Source organism: Saccopteryx leptura, chromosome 3, assembly GCF_036850995.1.
Source record: "Saccopteryx leptura isolate mSacLep1 chromosome 3, mSacLep1_pri_phased_curated, whole genome shotgun sequence".
In the NCBI taxonomy this organism is placed as follows: Eukaryota; Metazoa; Chordata; class Mammalia; order Chiroptera; family Emballonuridae; genus Saccopteryx; species Saccopteryx leptura.
Genome location: NC_089505.1, coordinates 213225508 through 213245301, shown reverse-complemented (window position 1 = coordinate 213245301; position 19794 = coordinate 213225508). Strand labels below are relative to the sequence as shown.

The 19794-nt window shown below is 44.8% G+C and overlaps 1 protein-coding gene across 5 annotated transcripts; it reads right to left on the bottom strand.

Annotated features, from left to right (window-relative positions):
- Positions 1-1004: 1004 nt before the first annotated feature.
- PSMD4 (proteasome 26S subunit ubiquitin receptor, non-ATPase 4) lies at positions 1005-13688 on the bottom strand. 5 transcript variants are annotated; one of them, XM_066377487.1, is made up of 11 exons: positions 13601-13661; positions 6835-6933; positions 6430-6603; positions 3766-3880; positions 3349-3435; positions 3036-3104; positions 2654-2869; positions 2166-2283; positions 1870-2001; positions 1717-1784; positions 1005-1289 (listed from the first exon to the last, which is right to left on the bottom strand). In XM_066377487.1, the coding sequence occupies exons 2-11, from the start codon at positions 6858-6860 to the stop codon at positions 1119-1121; spliced, it is 1176 nt and encodes a 391-aa protein (XP_066233584.1). In that variant the 5' UTR covers positions 6861-6933; positions 13601-13661; the 3' UTR covers positions 1005-1118. The 5 variants fall into 5 exon arrangements, with proteins under 5 accessions (XP_066233584.1, XP_066233583.1, XP_066233585.1 ...); XM_066377486.1 differs by lacking the exon at positions 6835-6933 and having other exon boundaries at positions 13601-13688; XM_066377488.1 differs by lacking the exon at positions 6835-6933 and having other exon boundaries at positions 2175-2283; positions 13601-13688.
- Positions 13689-19794: the final 6106 nt, after the last annotated feature.

Genomic DNA, 19794 nt, shown 5'->3' with positions numbered 1-19794 from the left:
CTCTTTCTTATCATACGATGAGCAACTTTTTACCATCAGAGCGCTCAAATATTACTGACCCCCAGGAGCCTTCCCAGAGGCTGGGAGCTTGGCCCTTTCTCCTTGCCGTTTCCAGGACAACTTGCTCTTGCCTCTTTGGGTATATAGCAGAGATGTGTCATCACTTATTTACATGCCTGTCCTGCCCTAGACTCTGAGTCCCCAAAGTACAGTTTTCTTTTCACCTCTGTGGCCCCAGTGCCTAACACAGTGACTCTCAGCAAAACTACTGTTTTTTATTAATTGATTTCAGAGTCATAGAGAGGAAGAGAGAAGCATTCATCTGTTGCTCTACTTAGTTGTGCATTCATTGGTTGCTTTTGGGTGTGCCCCAACTGGAGATCGAAACCACAAACCACAACCTTGGAGTTTCAGGATGACACTCTAACCAACTGAGCTAACTGGTCAGAATCAGGAAAGCCACTCTTTTTTTTTTTTTTTTTTGTCTTTTTCTGAAGTTGGAAACGGGGAAGCAGTCAGACAGACTCCCGCATGCCCATCTGGGGCATTGCTCTGTTGCGACCAGAGCCATTCTAGCGCCTGAGGCAGAGGCCACAGAGCCATCTTCAGTGCCCGGGCCAACTTTGCTCCAATGGAGCCTCGGCTGCGAGAGGGGAAGAGAGAGACAGAGAGGAAGGAGAGGGGGAGGGGTGGAGAAGCAGATGGGTACTTCTCCTGTGTGTCCTGGCCGGGAATCGAACCCGGGACTCCTGCACGCCAAGCAGACGCTCTACCACTGAGCCAACTGGCCAGGGCTAAAGCCACTCTAAATGCAAGTAAAACAGCCCCACGGCAGGAGAAATTAAGGAGACTGTCATCAATAGAGACAGGAAGGGAAGCAAGTCAGGATTTAGAGACCAGTTATTGAAGACACAGGAACCAAAGGGAATGCTCTCCTTCGTGCCATAGATCCTTCTCTCTCACACTCAAAGCTACCACTATTTGAAGCAAAAAAAGAAAAAAGAAAAAGTTGCCAAGCTTTATTTCAATTGTAATAATTACAGATTACATAGCTAGCCCTATATCCCACCCCCCCCAGGCAGCCCTGGAGTAGGCTCAACTACCCATTCCCTCCAGTCTCATTTCTTGTCCTCCTCCTTTTTTTCCTTCTTGCCATCTTTGGTGGCCTGGGAGGCCAGCGAACCCATGGCATTTCGAATGGCCTCATTGTTGGGATCCACACCTGGAAGGTTCTCCAGGACACTCTGAAGGAATTCGGGGTCCTGCATCACATCATAATCATCCTCCTCCTGAAAAAAGGCAGTGTCAGCTCAGGGCAGGGGTGGGGAGCAGTAATGCCTGCACCCCTCTACCTGTCTGGGGCTAGGGGACACCTCTGGCCGAGGGTAGGAAGAATGATTCAGGAAAACATCCAGTGTCTATACATGGGATGAATACAAACATTTATTACTGGCAAAACAGAGAAAAAACCTGAGAGCTGTCCAGACTGCTCCCACCAGCAAGGAAAGAAAATGACAGAATTCCAGGACACTCCCCCAACCCTGGGCACAAGCACTCTGTTGCCGTAGCAAGGTTTACATACAAGAAACATATATCCCTGTTGTGTCCTTCTGCTCCTGAAAGAGCTCGTCTATACAACCCTGAACAAGGAGCGGTCCCAGGCCAAGAGCTGAGAATCTGAACACAGGGGGGCAGGAAGTCACCACTAGCCCTCACCTTGGTAGGCTCAGATGTGTCCATGGCTGAACTGGCATCAATGTCGGCTGATGCTGCCTGGCCAAACTCTGAGGAAAAGAGGTCAGTCTGTTCAGTTCCATTTCCCCACCCCAGGCTTTCTGCCTGAAAACTATCATCCCGGTGCCGGCTCACCTGCACCCTGCAGGGACATCTGCATGGCATAAGCAATCTGCTCCTCCTCAGTCATACTGCTGAGGTCAGGGAGCCCAGTGCGGCTGAACTCCTGCTGGCTGATGGTCATCTTCAGCAGGGCGTCGTCTGAGTCTGGGAAAGGAAGGCGACAGCAGGTTAGGACTGATGGCCATATTCCACGCAGACCCCCCCAGGGCATTCCCTCAGGTCACATATTCCCACTGCTAGATGCCCCCCTTCCACGTCTGCACCAGCTTCCACAGGGTGGCGCGCAGTCCTGGGACTTCCAAATCCACCTCTTTCACCTTCCATCCCGGTCGCAGCAATCCCAGCCTCAGCGGCAGAAGCTGCAGCAGCCCGCCGTGCCTCCTCCTCCTGCCGCTGCCGCTGCTCTTCCATAGAAACGCGGAGAGCCTGGCGAAGGGCAGGGCAAGGTCAGATGTTCTCCCACCCTCCCTCTGTGGGGAAGCCAGCTGAGAAGTGCAAAGAGGCACAAGGGGCAGCTTCTGGTCTATGTGTGTGGAGAAGCTGAAGAGGTGATACAGGAAAAAGAACTTGGGAGAAGCCTGGGGTTCAACCAGGAGAGAACAAGAGTCTGACAGTATTGCCCCTAGAGATCAGACAGAATTATGCAGCAGAGGGACCAAAAGGGGGGGGGGGGGGTCTGGGAAAATAAGCAAGGGTGTTTAGGGCTGTATGGCCCTAAAGAAACTACGTGGCGTGTGGGTGTGTCAGCAAAGGACAAAGGAGGACCCTTGGGCTCTTCCTGAGGTCGTTTGCTCACCAGGGCCAGTTCAGGATCAGCACTGGGATCCACTCCAAATTCAAAATCACTGGCACCAAGACCTAGCATGGCACCACCTTCACCAGCCAGAATTGGAGAACTGATGAGGGCATCTGCCAGGCTGGGCCCAGGGGGCACTGTCACCAGATGAGAACCAGTTCCATCTTTGCCATTCAGTGTGTTCACAAAGGCTGTTAGCTTTTCTGTGTTCACTTCCTGGGGGAGGGAAGAACATAGAAGACTTGCTTCCAGCCTGCTCCCTCCTCATTCTCCCCATTCCATCCCTTGTCTGTAGCTACTCTCCCATAGTGCAGGCACTCTGGGTAAGGACTGTTCCCAGTTCACAACCAAATAAGTCAGTGCCCTCCAAGTCCTCACTCACCTCTTCCCCAAAATTGATAATATCAACATTTACTTTCTCCTTCTTGAGGCGCTTTGCCAGTTTCACCAGCTGGGAGGAAGAGGAGAGAAATGAGGAAATCTGCTTCATACCATGAGGGGGAGCGATACATCTCACAAAAGCATACCGAAATCAGCTGACCACCCCAAGATCCACCACAGAAACAACAAATTCTGCATATCCACCTTTCCCCAAATTAATGAACCTAATACTTCTGCCAGGCTCTCCTAAGGGCTGAAGGACCCCCTTCCCAAGTACATCCCACCCAGCTTGCCCTGCTGGCCTGTGGACTCACATCCTTCTCGTTGTCCTCCACAGGGCTCCCCACAAAGGCAATGATGCGCATCTTGTGATTCTTGCCCTGTCGGTGCTTCAGAGCCAACTTGCAAAGGAAGAGGAAGTTCAGTCAGCTGGAGGGACACTGAGCTTGTTCCTCTGTCACTCTTTTGTTTTTTCCTTTTGGTTTCTCTGTACCTCAAGTCTACCATCATGCTCATGTGAGGTCTAACCCTTTCCTTCACCCTTCCCTTCTTGTGACTCACCCCACCATATCCTTCCTTCCTTCCTACTCCTTTCTCAAGGTCATCTCTCTTCTTCTGCTCTGGCTCTAGCTCAAGATTCCAGGGGAGAAATAAACAACGTTGGAGGTAGAACCAGGAGGAACAATCACCAGAGCCAGGAGGAACAATCACAGGGATCCAGGAGGACTCACATGGGCCACACGGATGCCAGTACAGAAGGTGATCTTGCCTTTGGGTTGAACAGTGTGGAGCTTGGACAGGATGCGGCCAGTGTCAGGGGTGAGCGTGGTCAGCACTTCACAGTCACTGCAATGTGGGGAAAGCATTTGAACAGTCTCAAGTTCAGACAAGTGTCTCTAAACTATGTTTGACTTGTCTTCTCTTTAGAGAACTTGAGAATAACTGTAATCTCTATTTTTCTTAATCAAACATCTAAAAATTCTCATCACAAGGAATAACAAATTATTATGTGAGATATGGATATTAAATAAATTTATTATAGTAATCATTCCACAATACAGTTGACCTTTCAACACTTGGGATTAGGAGAACAGTCAAAAATGCATGTATAAGTTCTTTTTCCCAGGTTTTATTTATTGCTTTTTAGAGAGAGAGGGAAAGGGGGGGGAGGAGCAGGAAGCATCAACTTGTAGCTGCTTCTAGTATGTGCCTTAACTAGGCAAGACTAGGGCTTCAAACTGGCAACCTTAGCATTCCAGTTTAATGCTTTATTAACTGTGCTACCACAGGTCAGGCATGTGCAACTTTTTATTTTTTATTTTAGAGAGACAGAGGAAAGGAGATGGGCAGTGGGGGGTGGAGAGAGAGAACAGCATTCACTTGTTGTTCCACTTAATTGGGCATTCACTAGTTGCTTCTCATATGTGCCCTCACTGAGGACTGAACCTGCAACCTTGGTTTTTCTGGATGACACTCTGACTGAGCTAACCAGCCAGGACCTGTGTATAACTTTTTTTTTTTGTATTTTTCTGAAGCTGGAAATGGGGAGAGGCAGTCAGACAGACTCCCATGTGCGCCCAACCGGGATCCACCCGGCACGTCCACCAGGGGGCGATGCTCTGCCCCTCCGGGGCGTCGCTCTGTTGCGACCAGAGCCACTCCAGCGCCTGGGGCAGAGGCCAAGGAGCCATCCCCAGCGCCCGGGCCATCTTTGCTCCAATGGAGCCTTGCTGTGGGAGGGGAAGAGACAGAGAGGAAGGAGAGGGGGAGGGGTGGAGAAGCAGATGGGCGCTTCTCCTGTGTGCCCTGGCCGGGAATCGAACCCGGGACTTTTGCACGCCAGGCTGACGCTCTACCACTGAGCCAACCGGCCAGGGCCTATAACTTTTGACTCTCCCAAAATTTAACTAATCCCTCAGTATCCACAGGGGATTAGTTCCAGGAACCCCCTAGATACCAAAATCTGCAGATGCTCAAGTCTCTTACATAAAATGGCACAGAACAATGCATATAGCTGACCCTCCTCCTCTGGGATTCCCAACGCAATAAAAAATACTTGTTTTGATCTGCAGTTGGCTGAGTCAGTGGATACAAAACCCAGGGCCAACTATGTATTTATTTTTTAAAATCTGCATATAAATGGTTTCACTCATTTGTGGAATCAAATGAACTAACAAGCAAAACAGAAACAGGCTCATGGACAGACACCAAGTTGCCAGTTGTCGGGGGTGGGTGGAAGGATTTAACAAACAAGAAAAAAACTCATGTACACAGGCAACAGTAGGGTGATTGCCAGAGGCAGGGCAGGAGGGAGGTAGAGGGTATAGGGGGATAAATGGTGATGAATAGAGATATGATTTGGGGTGGTAAACACACAATACAGTATACAGATGTGTTGTAGAATTGTACATCTGAAACATGTATAATTTTGTTAACTAGTGTCACCCCAATAAATTGAATAAAAAGGTTAAAAAAATATGCATATAATTGGACCCATGCAGTTCAAATCTGTATTGTTCAAGGGTCAACTGTATATATAATCAAATCATTATGTGGTATGCCTTAAACTTATATAATGTTACCTTAATTATACCTTAATAAAACTAGAAAAAAAAAATCTACAGCTCAGTAGATGTGAGTCACAGAAAGTAAGTGGCTGACTTTGTAAAACTTGCCCTCTTGCTGACAGCGTTTCTCCCTCACCCGTCCTGTTATCTTGTTGGCAGGGCTGAGAATCCTCCACATCCACGGTAGCTGGATGCTACCATGTCTCCCACCATCTCGTTTCTAGACTCATTTTCCAGCTAACAACATGTACAGTGGGATGGGCACTTACTCATTTGAGGATTATCAATTCTTAAAGCAAAACACTTTTGGGAATATGTGAAATTTGCCCTGGGGCTCTGATCTCAAGTCACTTTTCACTGACTTTAAAAAATAATGTGGACCTTAGACAGGTGGCTCAGTGGATACAGTATCAACATGGCTGCCAGAAGTAGAGGGTTCACCCACGGTCAGAGCATGTACGGAAGCAATCAATGAGTGCACAATTACATAGAACTAAGTGAAATGAGTTGATGCTTCTCTCTCTCTCTCTCTCTCTCTCTCTCTCTCTCTCTCTCTTTCTCCCTCCCTCCCTTCCTTCCTGTCTCGCAAATGAATGGGAAAATTTAAAAATAAATTTAAAATAAAATATACTGTAAAATTTCATTCCAGGAGATTGAGCCTCATAACTGTATTAAATTTAGGTTAGTATTAAAAATAAGTTACTATTTACACTAAACAGTGAAAAAGGTAGCATAGGAAGGTGATAGGCAAAAGCAGCCTCACAAAATCAACAAAACAGTAGCAACCTGGATACCACAGCAGGTGACATGTGGGAAACCTCCACCCACCTGCCAGACACCCTCCTCCTCTGTCCCACGTACTTGGCCAGTGTGATGAGGCCCACGTTGTTCTCAGGGTTGCTGCGGGTCTTGGAGTGACATACTATGTTGACAGCGTCCTGTTGGGCCTGCAGCCGGGTGGGTAAGAAGTCCCCATTCCGCATATACTCACTGTTGTCCACACTGTCAGATTAGGAGAGAAGGAAGAGAAAAGACACACTGTGTAGATCTGCAGTTCCAGCGACCTCTACCTCCTTCAACACCTCTCCTGTGAGAGGCACTGTGGAGTATAACAGTGGCTCTCAATGCCTGACCGGGTGGTTGCACCGTGAATGGGGCATTGACCTGGGATGCTGAAGACCCAGGTTTTGAACCCCGAGGTCACAGGCTTGTCTGGCTTGAGCGCAGGCTCACCAGCTTGAGTGTGGGATCATAGACATGACCCCATGGTCACTGGCTTGAAGTCCATGTTTGCTGACTTGAGCAAGGGGTCACTTGGTCTGCTGGAGCCCCCTGGTCAAGACACATATGAGAAATCAATCAATGAACAACTAAGGAGCCACAAAGAAGAGTTGATGCTTCTCATCTCTCTCCCCGCCTGCCTGTCTGTCCCTCTCTCTTTCTCTCACTATAGAAAAAAAAAAAAAAAAAAAAGACTCTGGGAAACTCAGAATTACCTGTGGCTTTTTAAAAATATACAGATGACTGAGCCTTAACCCAGACTTACTGACTCCAAAGGAAAAAAAAAGAATTACATCTCCACTCCAGAAGTGATTCTGATAAGCCCCAAAGGTTGTTATCTACTGATATACCACAACCGCCTTTTTATAAGGTGCATTTAAGTGTTAAAAAGCATCACCATGGAAGGGTATTCTAAGTCTGCCATTAAAACTGAAGTATCCCAAAGGTAGGAAATGAAGAAGGAACTTAAAAAAATACTTATAAGATGGCACATTTGGCAGCACTGAGAGCAGGAAAGTACAATACAGTCATCTGGTTAAATGTGCAACAGCTTTAGCAGCTAGACTGATCCGCACAAATGAGATTTCACGGATTCGGGGTCTCACCTCCTCTATCCCTGCAACTTTTCATAATCTCCAAGAATACAGATCATATGAATCACAAGCTCCAGATTCCTACAACCAAAAGAAGGCAGGTAAGGGAAGCAGTTACACAAGCCCCCGAACAGAATCAATTCTTGATGCCCGAGGTCCCTTAGAACTCAAAGTCAATGATTCTATCTGTGCTAATGAAGGACGCTTGTGACCTAGATAATACACCTCATTTCTATGGTAAGAAAATATGGCTAAAGAGGCAATTTTCTTCTTTAGTAACCAAAAATGAAAGAAGAGAGGTAATTAAGTGGAAGATAAGTAGAACAGGGAGTCAAGGGCAGTGTTCTTCAGACACAGGTTCAAATCCCCATTCTGTTACTTGTTAATTCCATGATCCTGAGGAAGTTACTTAATTTCTCTAAGGCAGCGGTTCTCAACCTGTGAGTCGCGACCCCGGCGGGGGTCGAACAACCAAAACACAGGGGTCGCCTAAAGCCATCGGAAAATACATATTTATTATACATTTTTAAATAAAAACACAGGCCTAAAGCCATCGGAAAATACATATTTATTATACAATACATTTTTAAATAAAAACACAGGGCTTTAGGCAACCCCTGTGTTTTGGTCGTTAGACCCCCCGCCGGGTTGAGAACCGCTGCTCTAAGGTCTACTTATCACATCTATAAAATGGGTTTGACTGTACCAACCTTACAGGATTGCTGAGAGGATTAAATGCATGGAATGTACTTAAGCACAAAGCCTAACAGCAAGCCTAACACAGACTAGTTCTTACAATGGAAACTCAAAGTCTCTATAAAAGAGGTCAAGGGTTGACTCTACTGATCATACATTAATCTCTCCCCCCCCCCCCCCCAAGCAGGGAACTGCCTCTCTACCTTAAAATACAGTGGTGAGTCAAAAAAAAAAAAAAAGAGCCTGACCTGTGGTGGCGCAGTGGATAATGTGTCAACCTGGAAATGCTGAGGTCGCCGGTTCGAAACCCTGGGCTTGCCTGGTCAAGACACATATGGGAGTTGATGCTTCCAGCTCCTCCCCCCTTCTCTCTCTGTCTGTCTCTCTCTCCCTCTCTCTCTCCTCTCTAAAAATGAATAAAGAAAAAAAGAAGAAAAAAAAAAGAGGCTTTGAGGATCATTCAGATGGAATAGCTACAAAGTAAAAGGATTATGGGCAAGACCAGCAAATGAATGAAGGCTGGAAGAAAGGTGTCAAAGTAAGAAAAGAGGGCTTGAGAGAAAGTGGAAAACATGGCAATAGTTCTCACTTTGTCTTGCATCAGAATCCCTGGGAAGGTGATGGCAGTGGTGTGTTAAAAACACAAATGCCTTAACACCTACATATGCATCCCAAAACACCACATTGCTCAGTTTTCCCAATTTTGAACTTTATATGAATGGAATAACACGTGTTTCTTGTGACTAATTTTGCTCAACGGCATGTAATTTATCCCAACAAAAACTCGTACACCTGACCAGGCGGTGGCACAGTGGATAGAGCGTTGGACTGGGATGTAGAGACTCAGGTTCGAGACCCTGAGGTTACTCGGTCTGCTGTAGCCCCCCGGTCAAGGCACATATGAGAAAGCAATCAAAGAACAACTAAGGTGTCGCAATGAAAAACTAATGATTGATGCTTCTCATCTCTCTTCGTTCCTGTCTGTCTGTCCCTATCTATCCCTCTCTCTGACTCTGTAAAAGAAAAAACACAAAAAAGAAACAACTCATATCAAATAAGGGCTTAAGCCCTGGCTAGATAGCTTAGTTGGATAAAACATTGTCCTGAAGCAAAGAGGTTGCCAGTTTGATCCCCGATCAGGGCACATACAGGAACAGATCGATGTTCCTGTCTCTCGCTGTTTGCCTTCCTCTCTCTATAAAATCAATAAAATATTCTTTTTTTAAAGAATAAGGGCTTATGATATTATCCTGTTACTCCATAAAAAGTCTTCATTTAAAAATTAAGAGGCCCTGGCCGGTTGGCTCAGTGGTAGAGCGTCGGCCTGGCGTGCGGGGGACCCGGGTTCGATTCCCGGCCAGGGCACATAGGAGAAGCGCCCATTTGCTTCTCCACCCCCCCTTCCTCTCTGTCTCTCTCTTCCCCTCCCGCAGCCAAGGCTCCATTGGAGCAAAGATGGCCCGGGCGCTGGGGATGGCTCCTTGGCCTCTGCCCCAGGCACTAGAGTGGCTCTGGTACGCCCCCGGAGGGGCAGAGCATCGCCCCCTGGTGGGCAGAGCGTGCCCCCGGTGGGCGTGCCGGGTGGATCCCAGTCGGCGCATGCAGGAGTCTGTCTGACTGTCTCTTTCTGTTTCCAGCTTCAGAAAAATACAAAAAAAAAAAAAATTAAGAATACACGTGCCTGGACTTCCCTGGCTAGGAGTCTAATTTAGCAGATTGAGAGTAAAGTCAAATAATTGCAGCTATTTATTTATTTATTTAAGAGAGACCGGCGGAGAGACAGGAACATCTAGGTATTCCGGTATGTACCCCGACCAGGGATTGAACTGGCAATCTCCACGTTTTGAGACAATGCTCCAACCAACCAAGCTATCCAGCCAGGGCTTAATATTTTTTTAATTGACTTTTTTTTTTTTAGAGAGACTAAAAGAGGAAGGGAGAGAAAGGGGAGGAAAGGGAAAGGGAAGCATTCTTGTTGTTCCACTCAGTCATGCACTCATTGGATGCTTCCAATGTGTGCTCTGACCGAGGATTGAACACTCAACCTTGTCATTTTGGGATAATGCTCTAATCGACTGAACTAACTGGCCAGGGCCAGTTGCAATTTTTTTTTTTTTTTTTAAGGGACAGAGAGAGAATCAAAGTGAGGGATAGACAGGGACAGACAGACAGGAATGGAGAGACGAGAAGCATCAATCATTAGTTTTTCGATGGGCATTGCAACACCTTAGTTGTTCATTGATTGCTTTCTCATATGTGCCTTGACCAGGGGCCTTCAGCAGACCGAGTAACCCCTTGCTGGAGCCAGTGACTTTGGATCCAAGCTGGTGAGCTTTTTGCTAAAACCAGATGAGCCCGCGCTCAAGCTGGCGACCTCGGGGTCTCGAACCTGGGTCCTTCTGCATCCCAGTCCGACGCTCTATCCACTGCGCCACCACCCGGTCAGGCCCAGTTGCAAATTTTAATAAACCCCACCAGAGAATTCTGAGGAAAGAAAAACATGAGGTCCCACAGGAAAAAATAAAAAGTAATTCTCATCATTATTCTGTGCCTGAGCTATTGCAACAGGCCACCAATACGTCTATCTGGGCCAAATCTTTTCTCCTGTACCATGCTAGATCATTATTAAATGCTATTTTATATACAGCTTTGCCTCTACCATCCTCAGACTTTTTCAACAGTCCTCTATTGGAGTACAGGACAGAGTTCAACCACCCTCTGTGACATTTGTAGTCTTCTACCTGATCCCATCTACCTTTCAAAAAAAAGGGAACTACCTTAAATCAAGAACCTTATTAACAAAGCCATACTAGTCAACTTCCTAATCCCTAAGTGCCTTGGGCATTTACATCTCAGCAGCTTTATGCCCTTCCCCCTAACTGTAAAGGCCTCTTCTTCCCCACATTTGTCTATGTCCCTTCAGGGACCCTCTTAAATTCTTTCTTTCTGCCTGACCTGTGGTGGCGCAGTGGATAAAGCGACAACCTGGAAACGCTGAGGTTGCTGGTTCAAAACCCTGGGCTTGCCTGATCAAGGCACATATGGGAGTTGATGCTTCCTGCTCCTCCCCCCTTCTCTCTCTCTCTCTCCCCTCTCTATAATGAATAAATAAAATCTTTTAAAAAAAAAATTTAAAAAAAAATTCTTTCTTTTTTTTTTCTTTAACAGAGACAGAGAGAGTGAGAGAGTCAGAGAGAGGGATAGACAGGGACAGACAGACAGGAACGGAGAGAGATGAGAAGCATCAATCATCAGTTTTTCGTTGCGACACCTTAGTTGTTCATTGATTGATTTCTCATATGTGCCTTGACTGCGGGCCTTCAGCAGACCAAGTAACCCCTTGCTCGAGCCAGCAACCTTGGGTCCAAGCTGGTGAGCTTTGTTCAAACCAGATGAGCCTGTGCTCAAGCTGGCGACCTCAGGGTCTCAAACCTGGGTCCTCCACATCCGACGCTCTATCCACTGCACCACCGCCTGGTCAAGCAAATTCTTTCTTGAGGACTCCTCAAGTACCATGAAAACTAATATATGTACAGGTGCTGCACTGTTTACAGAGAACCATCATACACACTTTACCTAACTGTGCTATTAGGAGGAGGGGTGTTACTTATTTTTTTTAAGTGAGAAGAGAGGAGATAGAGTCCTACATGCTGACTCTGGATCCACATGAGGCTGACTCGCTCTCAGACCAACTACAGCACCCAGGGAGATGCTCAAAATAGAGCCACTGGCTGCAGAAGGGGAAGAAGGGAAAGAGGAGGGAGGGGGAGAAGGGGGACAGGGAGGGGAAGAGAGCAGATGGTCGCTTCTCTTGTGTGCCCTGACGGGGAATGGAAGCTGGGATATCCAGACACTGGGCTGACGCTCTATCCATTGAGCCAAAATACCAGGGCTATTATGTTACTATTATTCCCATTTTATAGGTAATTTACTACATTCTCAAGAACAGGCAGCTGGTAAATAACAAAAAAACAGGTTTTTGGATTCCAAATCCTGTCACCTTCCACTCTAACATGCTCTCTCTCCCAGAGGTTGCCAGATTTAGCAAGCAAAAATACACAACTCCCAGTTACATTTAAATTTCAGATAACTATCAAATAACTTTTTAGTATAAGTATGTCCCCTGCAATATTTGGGACATACTTATATCCATTTTTATATTGAAAAATATTATTATTATTATTTTAATTTATTTTAGCCAGAGAGGAAGGGAGAGAGAAACAGGAACATAGATCTGTTCCTACATGTGCCATGACTGAGAATACAAATGGGCAACTTCTGTGCTTCCAGATGATACTCTAACCAACCGAGCTATCCAGCCAGGGTGAAAGTATTACTGATGTGAAATTCAAGTTTAACTGGGCATCCTATATTTTACCTGGCAATTCTACTCCCCCAAAAGAAACCCCTGTTACATGCAACTGATAATTTGTGTGTGCTGATGTACTTACTATTCTGTACTATATTCTATGCTCACACTTAGAAGAAACTCTTAAAATCTTGCAAAAGTCTGTGTCCTCAACTTTTTTTTTTAATTTTTTTTATTTTTTTATTTTACTTATTCATTTTTAGAGAGGAGAGAGAGAGGGAGAGAGAGGAGAGAGAGACAGAGAGAGAAGGGGGAGGAGCTGGAAGCATCAACTCCCATATGTGCCTTGACCAGGCAAGCCTAGGGTTTCGAACCGGCGACCTCAGCATTTCCAGGTCGACGCTTTATCCACTGCGCCACCACAGGTCAGGCCTGTGTCCTCAACTTCTTATCCAACTCGATACACACTCAGCCCAAGTCCAGATTTATGAGAGAGAACTGGCTCAACTGTGTGTCAGAGAGCCCTGGTTTAAATCTTGGTTCCACCACTTAATTAGCTGTGTGACTGTGGGCAAGTTATTTAAAATTGCCAAGACTCAGTATCCTCATCTGTAAACTTAAAAGTGTTGTGAGGTTTAAACGAGATAAAGTAAATTAATGTCTGACACATTGAAAGCACTCTATATAAACAGTACCGTTGAAGATGACAGAGGGGAAGTTAACAGAGTTAGAAACGAGTGAAAGGACGGGGAGGGATTTAGAATCTCTCTCCCTCACAGAGGACTGCAGAAAACTATCACGATGAGTCCAAGAAGCAGGACTCTGGCTAAAGACAGACCTGGGCTGGTCTAGAGAGGACGAAGCTGGAACAGAGAAAGCTAGGTGGGAACAGCCAGTCAGTGACTCTCAGCGGGGTGCGGGGTTACATGGGGTACCCCGGGCCTGTCCGCCTCTCCTGGGCCGGGATGACTCAGGGAGTCGATGGGGCTCCTTCCCTCCCAGCCCAAGACCGTATCTCTCCCATCAGTCCCCCGCCCCCACCGCAGACCTACCCGACTTACGCGCGACACGCACCCCGACCCAGTCCCGCCCCTCACAAGTCCCCGAAGTAGTTCCTCACCAAACCATAGTGCTTTCCAACACCATCTTGCCACCTTCCTCTCTCCCAGACCGGTTCTCCTGGACCTCCAAACAACGACTCCTCCAGTTGGCCCAGCGCTCACCCAATCACAGACCTCCATTCCGCCAGCTGGTTCCCCTCCTATCCCGCGCTGCGTTCTGGGAGTTGTAGGCGCAACTAAACTAAAAGGGACATGCGGGGCTGGGGGTGAACGAAGTATCACAAAAAAATGTTATTGCCCACGCTTCAAGTTCTTTGGTGGAGTTCGCTGCTGGCGGGATCTAAGAAAAACTGTGAAAGAACTACTGAAAGTACGATGGGCCTGGCCTTTGGTGAGGAATGCTGAGGTTGTTGGTTGGAAACCCTGGGCTTCCCAGGCCAAGGCACATTAAACAAGCAAGCAATGAACAACTAATGTGAAGCAACAATGAGTTGATACTTTTCTCCTCCGCCTCTTCCCTCTGTCAAAATCAATAAATAAAATCTTTGAAAAAAGAAAGTGCGATGGCTGTGTTAGCTCCCATGCTGTCATTTTCAAAAAGTGGTGGAATCACTTTTTTCCAGCTCCCACTGTACCTCATAGTACTTTGTTCATTTAACTACTAACAACTAAGCCCTTATGCCTCTGAATTGCATTTATCTGTGTATCTAGCTCTCCCATTAAATTAGGGCAGGAAACGTGAATTGTTGCAATCCCTGAGCCCAGTACAGAACCTGACACATGGTAGGAGCCCAGAAGAACTTTGACAAATCAATAATTTTAACTAATCTCCCCAAAACTGGAAGACAAAACCAGTAACCATTTTGGTTTGTTAATCAAGAACATTAAAAACCCTGGCCCCGGAATCTCAGTTGGTTGAAGTGTCTTCCCAGAGCAGGGAGGTTGCCAAGTTCACACACAGGCGCGCGCGCACACACACACACACACACACACACACACACACACACACACAGACAAAACTGGAAATTCCACGTGTTTACCTTGGCGGGAAGGGGGAAAAGAGGAAGGGACCAAACATGGCAACAGAACACCTAACTTGGAGACAGAGGAGAGGAGGAGTATTGTAGATATCACCTAGATATTGGTAAAGTTTCAATGGATATGTTGAAAAGTTATTGGTTGTATAACAATAGATAGGAAAGGGGGAAATAATAAAAACACAGAAAAATAGTTCCAAGTTTAAAAATAACCAAAATATTTTTATTATGTTTTAAAGATTTATTTATTGATTTTTAAGAGAGGAGAGAGAGAAAAGGTCTAGGGGAGGAGTGGGAAGCACCAATTCATAGCTGCTTCTCTATGTGCCTTCTCTGGGCAAAGCTGGGGTTTTGAACTGGTGACCTCAGCACTCCAGGTTAATGCTTTATCCCTTGCACCCACAAGTCAGGCCATAACCAAAAATAATTTTTTTTTTTTTTAGATTTTAGAGAAGTAAGAGATAGGAAAGCAGTAATTAAAAGCATCAACTCATTGCTTCTCATATGTGCCTTTACCAGGCAAGCCCAGGGTTTTAAATCAGCAACCTCAGAATTCCAGTTCAATGCTTTATCCACTGTGCTACCACAGGTCAGGCCAAAAATATTTTTTTTAATTTTTTTTATTTATTTACTTTTTTAGATTTTATTTATTCATTTTTATTAGAGAGGGGAGAGAGAGAGAGGGAGAGATAGAGAGAGAACAGGGGGAGGAGCAGGAAGCATCAACTCCCATATGTGCCTTGACCAGGCAAGCCCAGGGTTTTGAACTGGCGACCTCAGTATTCCAGGTCGACGCTTTATCCACTGCACCACCACAGGTCAGGCCAAAAATATTTTTAAAACAAGACAAGAAATTTTTTTTTAAACAACTACACAGTGTAACTAGTAACACTCCAAATTAAGTGAAAAAAAGTAAAAATTAAGGGAGAGCAAAAAGCAATATATCAGGTAATAGTAATAAAAGAAAACACATGTAGCTAAATTAATATTGTACAAAATTAAATTAGCACAGGTAGCTGAAATCAGATCAAAAGAAGAGTATTTCATTTTATTATTTTTTTTATTGATTTGAGAGACAGAGAGAGAAACATTGTTTTGTTGTTCCACTTATTTATGCATTGATTGGTTGACTCTTGTATGTGTCCCCACCGGGGATCAAACCACAACCCTGACAGACAGTGCTCTAATCAACTGAGCTACCTGGCCAATGCGGAGAAGAGTATTTCATAAACTATAAAATTTATCCAAAAAAAATTGCTATTGGTTATTCAGAATAATGCAACTTCAAAGATAAGTTGAACATCAGAATAACTATAAGTTAGTATTCTTTTGTTTTTTTAAATTAATATTGTAAATGTAGAAGTAAATGAAGACAAACATTCAACCCAAACAAAGGGAATAGGAACTGAATGAATGCTGACATCGCAATTCTGGAAAAACATGATCCATGACATCTGTGCAGAGAGGTGTCACCCTCTCAGCTTTAGTCAGTCACTTAATAGATTGCAAATAGTTCTTTGTTACTAACTTTTAAAAGTCTATGAAGATCTTGCAAAGAATACAAAATATAATGGCTGTAAAAAAATATAAGATAATGAAAATTAGATCCGAAAAGATTGATTTGATTCAACCTGGAGAACAGAGAACTACAGAGGTGGGCAAAAGTAGGTTTACAGTTGTGAATACATGAAACAGAGTTTGTTCTTATGTTATTGATTATTGTATTATTTTCTTTTTTATTATTTTATTTTATTTGTATTTAGAAAATTAAACTTAACAGGGTGACATTGATCAATAAGAGTCATAGACCCTGGCTTGCCTGGTCAAGGCACATATGGGAGTTGATGCTTCCTGCTCCTCCCCCTTCTCTCTCTCGCTCTCTCTCTCTCTCCCCCTTCTCTCTAAAATGAATAAATAAAAATAAATAAAGAGTACATAGATTTTTTTTTTTTGTATTTCTTCTGAAGCTGGAAACGGGGAGAGACAGTCAGACAGACTCCCGCATGCGCCCCACCGGGATCCACCCCGGGATCCACCCGGCACGCCCACCAGGGGCAACGCTCTGACCACCAGGGGGCGATGCTCTGCCCCTCCGGGGTGTCGCTCTGCCGAGACCAGAGCCACTCTAGCGCCTGGGGCAGCGGCCAAGGAGCCATCCCCAGCGCCCAGGCCATCCTTGCTCCAATGGAGCCTTGGCTGCGGGAGGGGAAGAGAGAGACAGAGAGGAAGGAGGGGGGGTGGAGAAGCAAATGGGCGCCTCTCCTATGTGCCCTGGCCGGGAATCGAACCCGGGTCCCCCGCACGCCAGGCCAATGCTCTACCGCTGAGCCAACCGGCCAGGGCCAAGAGTACATAGATTTTGAGTAAACATCTCCACATCATTTGGACAGTCGATTATGCTGTATATCCATCACCCAAAGTCAAATCATCCTTCGTCACCTTATATTTGTCCCTCTTTATACCCTTTCCCCAACCCCTTCCCCTTACCCCTACCCCTGGTAACCACTGCACTCTTACGTCCATGAGTCTCAACTTTGTATCCCACCTATATGTGGAATCATGCAGTTTTTAGCTTTTTCTGATTTACTTATTTTACTCAGTATAATGGTATCAAGGTCCATTCATGTTGTTGTAAATGATACTATATCATCGTTTCATATGGCTGAGTAGTATTCCATAGTATTGATATATATGTACCACATCTTCTTTATCCAATCCTCTATCGAAGGGCACTTTGGTTGTTTCCATGTCTTAGCCACTATGAATAATGCTGTGATAAACATGGGAGTGCATGTGTCTTTATGAACCAATGTTTTCAAGTTTTGGGGGTATATACCCAGTAGAGGGATTGCTGGGTCATATGGTAGTTCTATTATTAATTTTTTGAGGAAAAACCATACTTTCTTCCATAATGGTTATACTAATTTACATGCCTATTAGCAGTGAATGAGGGTTCCTTTTTCTTTATAGCCTCTCTAACACTTGCTATTACCTGTCTTGTTGATAATAGCTAATCTAACAGGTGTGAGGTGATATCTCATTGTAGTTTTGATTTGCATTTCTCTAATAGCTAGTGAAGATGAGAATTTTTCATATATTCGTTGGCCATTTGTAATTATTGTATTATTTTCTATATAAACAGCTGCAAACCTACTTTGCCCACCCCTGTATAATCTTTTCAAATAGAGAAGACATCCTGTTAGAACTATGTCAGAAGCTTTTCAATTAGGAGATATGCAAATTGCAACAATTCACACAAAATATAAAATCTGATAGAATCACATTTCATTAAATCAAAACTTTATAATGAAAGAAAGAAATAAAAACAATTTGTTCATTTACCTGTGGGTCAAGTACTATTCTGGGTACTTAGAAGGGAACAAAACAAAGTCCTGCCCTTATGGAGCTTACATTTTCTGGGGAAAGGCAGACAATAGATCAATAACTAAATATATAGTCAAATAATGTTAAGCACTGCAGAGAAAAATAAACCGGGGTGGGTATGATTTCTTTTTATATAAATAGAATATCAGGGAAACCTTACATTTGAACAGAGACCTGAAGGGTACTTGGGGGAAAGAGCAAGTGCAAATGCCAGGAGTTAGGATTTTGCTTTAAGCACAAGACCAGTACAGGCTGGAATAGAGGAAGAGCCACAACAAGGAGAAATAGGCCAGAGAGGCAAAGGGAGTAAAGAGGCTGGATCATACACAGCCTCACAGATCAAGGACTCTGGGTGAGATAACGACCTGTTAGAAGAAAGTTTTCAACAGAAGATTGACAGAATCTGACTTAAATGATTTTTTGTCTTGGTTTTGGTTTGTCTGTTTGCTAGAGAGAGGGATAGACAGGAAGGGAAAGAGATGAGAAGCATCAACTCGTAGTTGCATCACTTTAGTTGTTCATTGATTGCTTCTCATATGTGCCTTGATCAGGAGGCTCCAGCCAAGCCAGTGATCCCTTGCTCAATCCAGAAACCTTGAACTTCAAGCCAGCAAAATTTGGGCTCAAGCCAGCAACCATGGGGTCATGTCAATGATCCCACGCTCAAACTGGCAACTCCACACTCAAGCCGGATGAGCTGTGCTCAAGTCAGCAACCTCAGGGATTCAAACCTAGGTCCTGAGCGTTCCAGGTGTATGCTCTATCCACTGAGCCACCATCAGTCAGGCTGACTTAATGTTTTAACAGGATAGCTCTGGTTGCTGCATTGGGAACAACTGCAGGGGAAAAGAGCAGAAAGAGATAGACCGGTTAGAAGACTACTATAACAAGAGGTGAAAATGTTGACATAGAGTTGGGTTTTGAGTATATCAAAAGGCACAAAACTGACAGAATCTGCCAATAGATTTGTCAGAGGACGCAAGGAAAGGGATTGTTAAGTAAGACATCAGAGTTGGTTCTAAGCAACTAGAAGAATAATGTTACTATTTCTGAAGATGGGTTAAGAGGGGCAGGAACCAAAATTCAACTTTGGACATGTTGGGTTTCAGATGCCTAGTAGATACCTAAATGAAGATGTCAAGGGTGGATATGAGTCTCCACTTCAGAAAAAAGGTCCGGGATAGAAATTTCACAATATTTAGATTGTATTTAGGTCATGAGGTGACAGGGCAAATTACACAGGGCCTTTAGCTAATGGTAAGGACGTTTTAAAATTACCTAATGAGTGAACTCTAATAGAAAGGGTTCTATAATTGAGCCCTGGACCACTTCAACATTTAGAAGTTAAAGAGAAAAGAAGGAACCAGAAGAGGATGGAGATGGAGCATCACAGAGCATTGGTAAGGACAACCAGGAGAAAGTAGTATCTTTGAAGCTAAGTGAAGAAAATGTTGCAAAAGGAGGGAGTAACATAATGTCAGATCCTGCTGATATATCAAGTAAGATAAGGACCAATATAGTTAGCAACATCGAAGGCATCACATACATTAATAAAAGATGTTTTGGTCTGCTAGAGAGGCCAAAAACTTGGAGGTAGTTCAAAGAGGGGTAAAAAAAAAAACTTGCAATGTGATAAGGGTATGGTTTGAGAAATGCATCGTTAGCCCTAGCCAGTTGGTTCAGCGGTAGAGCGTCAGCCTGGTGTGTGGAAGTCCTGGGTATGATTCTGGGTCAGAGCACACAGTAGAAGCAACCATCTGATTCACCACCCCTCCTTCTTCTTTTCTCCCATCCCCTCTCCACAGCCATGGATTGAATGGTTCGAGCAAAGT

Bases quoted from the DNA above. Each gene is read 5' to 3' on its own strand.
- PSMD4 (XM_066377486.1), bottom strand. From the start codon at position 13,626: ATGGTGTTGGAAAGCACTATGGTTTG. The intron at 3,881-6,429 runs GTGGGTGGAGGT...CCCACATTGCAG, and splicing joins AGGAGGAGGGTGTCTGGCAG to TGACTGTGAAGTGCTGACCA. The intron at 2,284-2,653 runs GTGAGCAAACGA...GCCCTTCGCCAG, and splicing joins CTGATCCTGAACTGGCCCTG to GCTCTCCGCGTTTCTATGGA.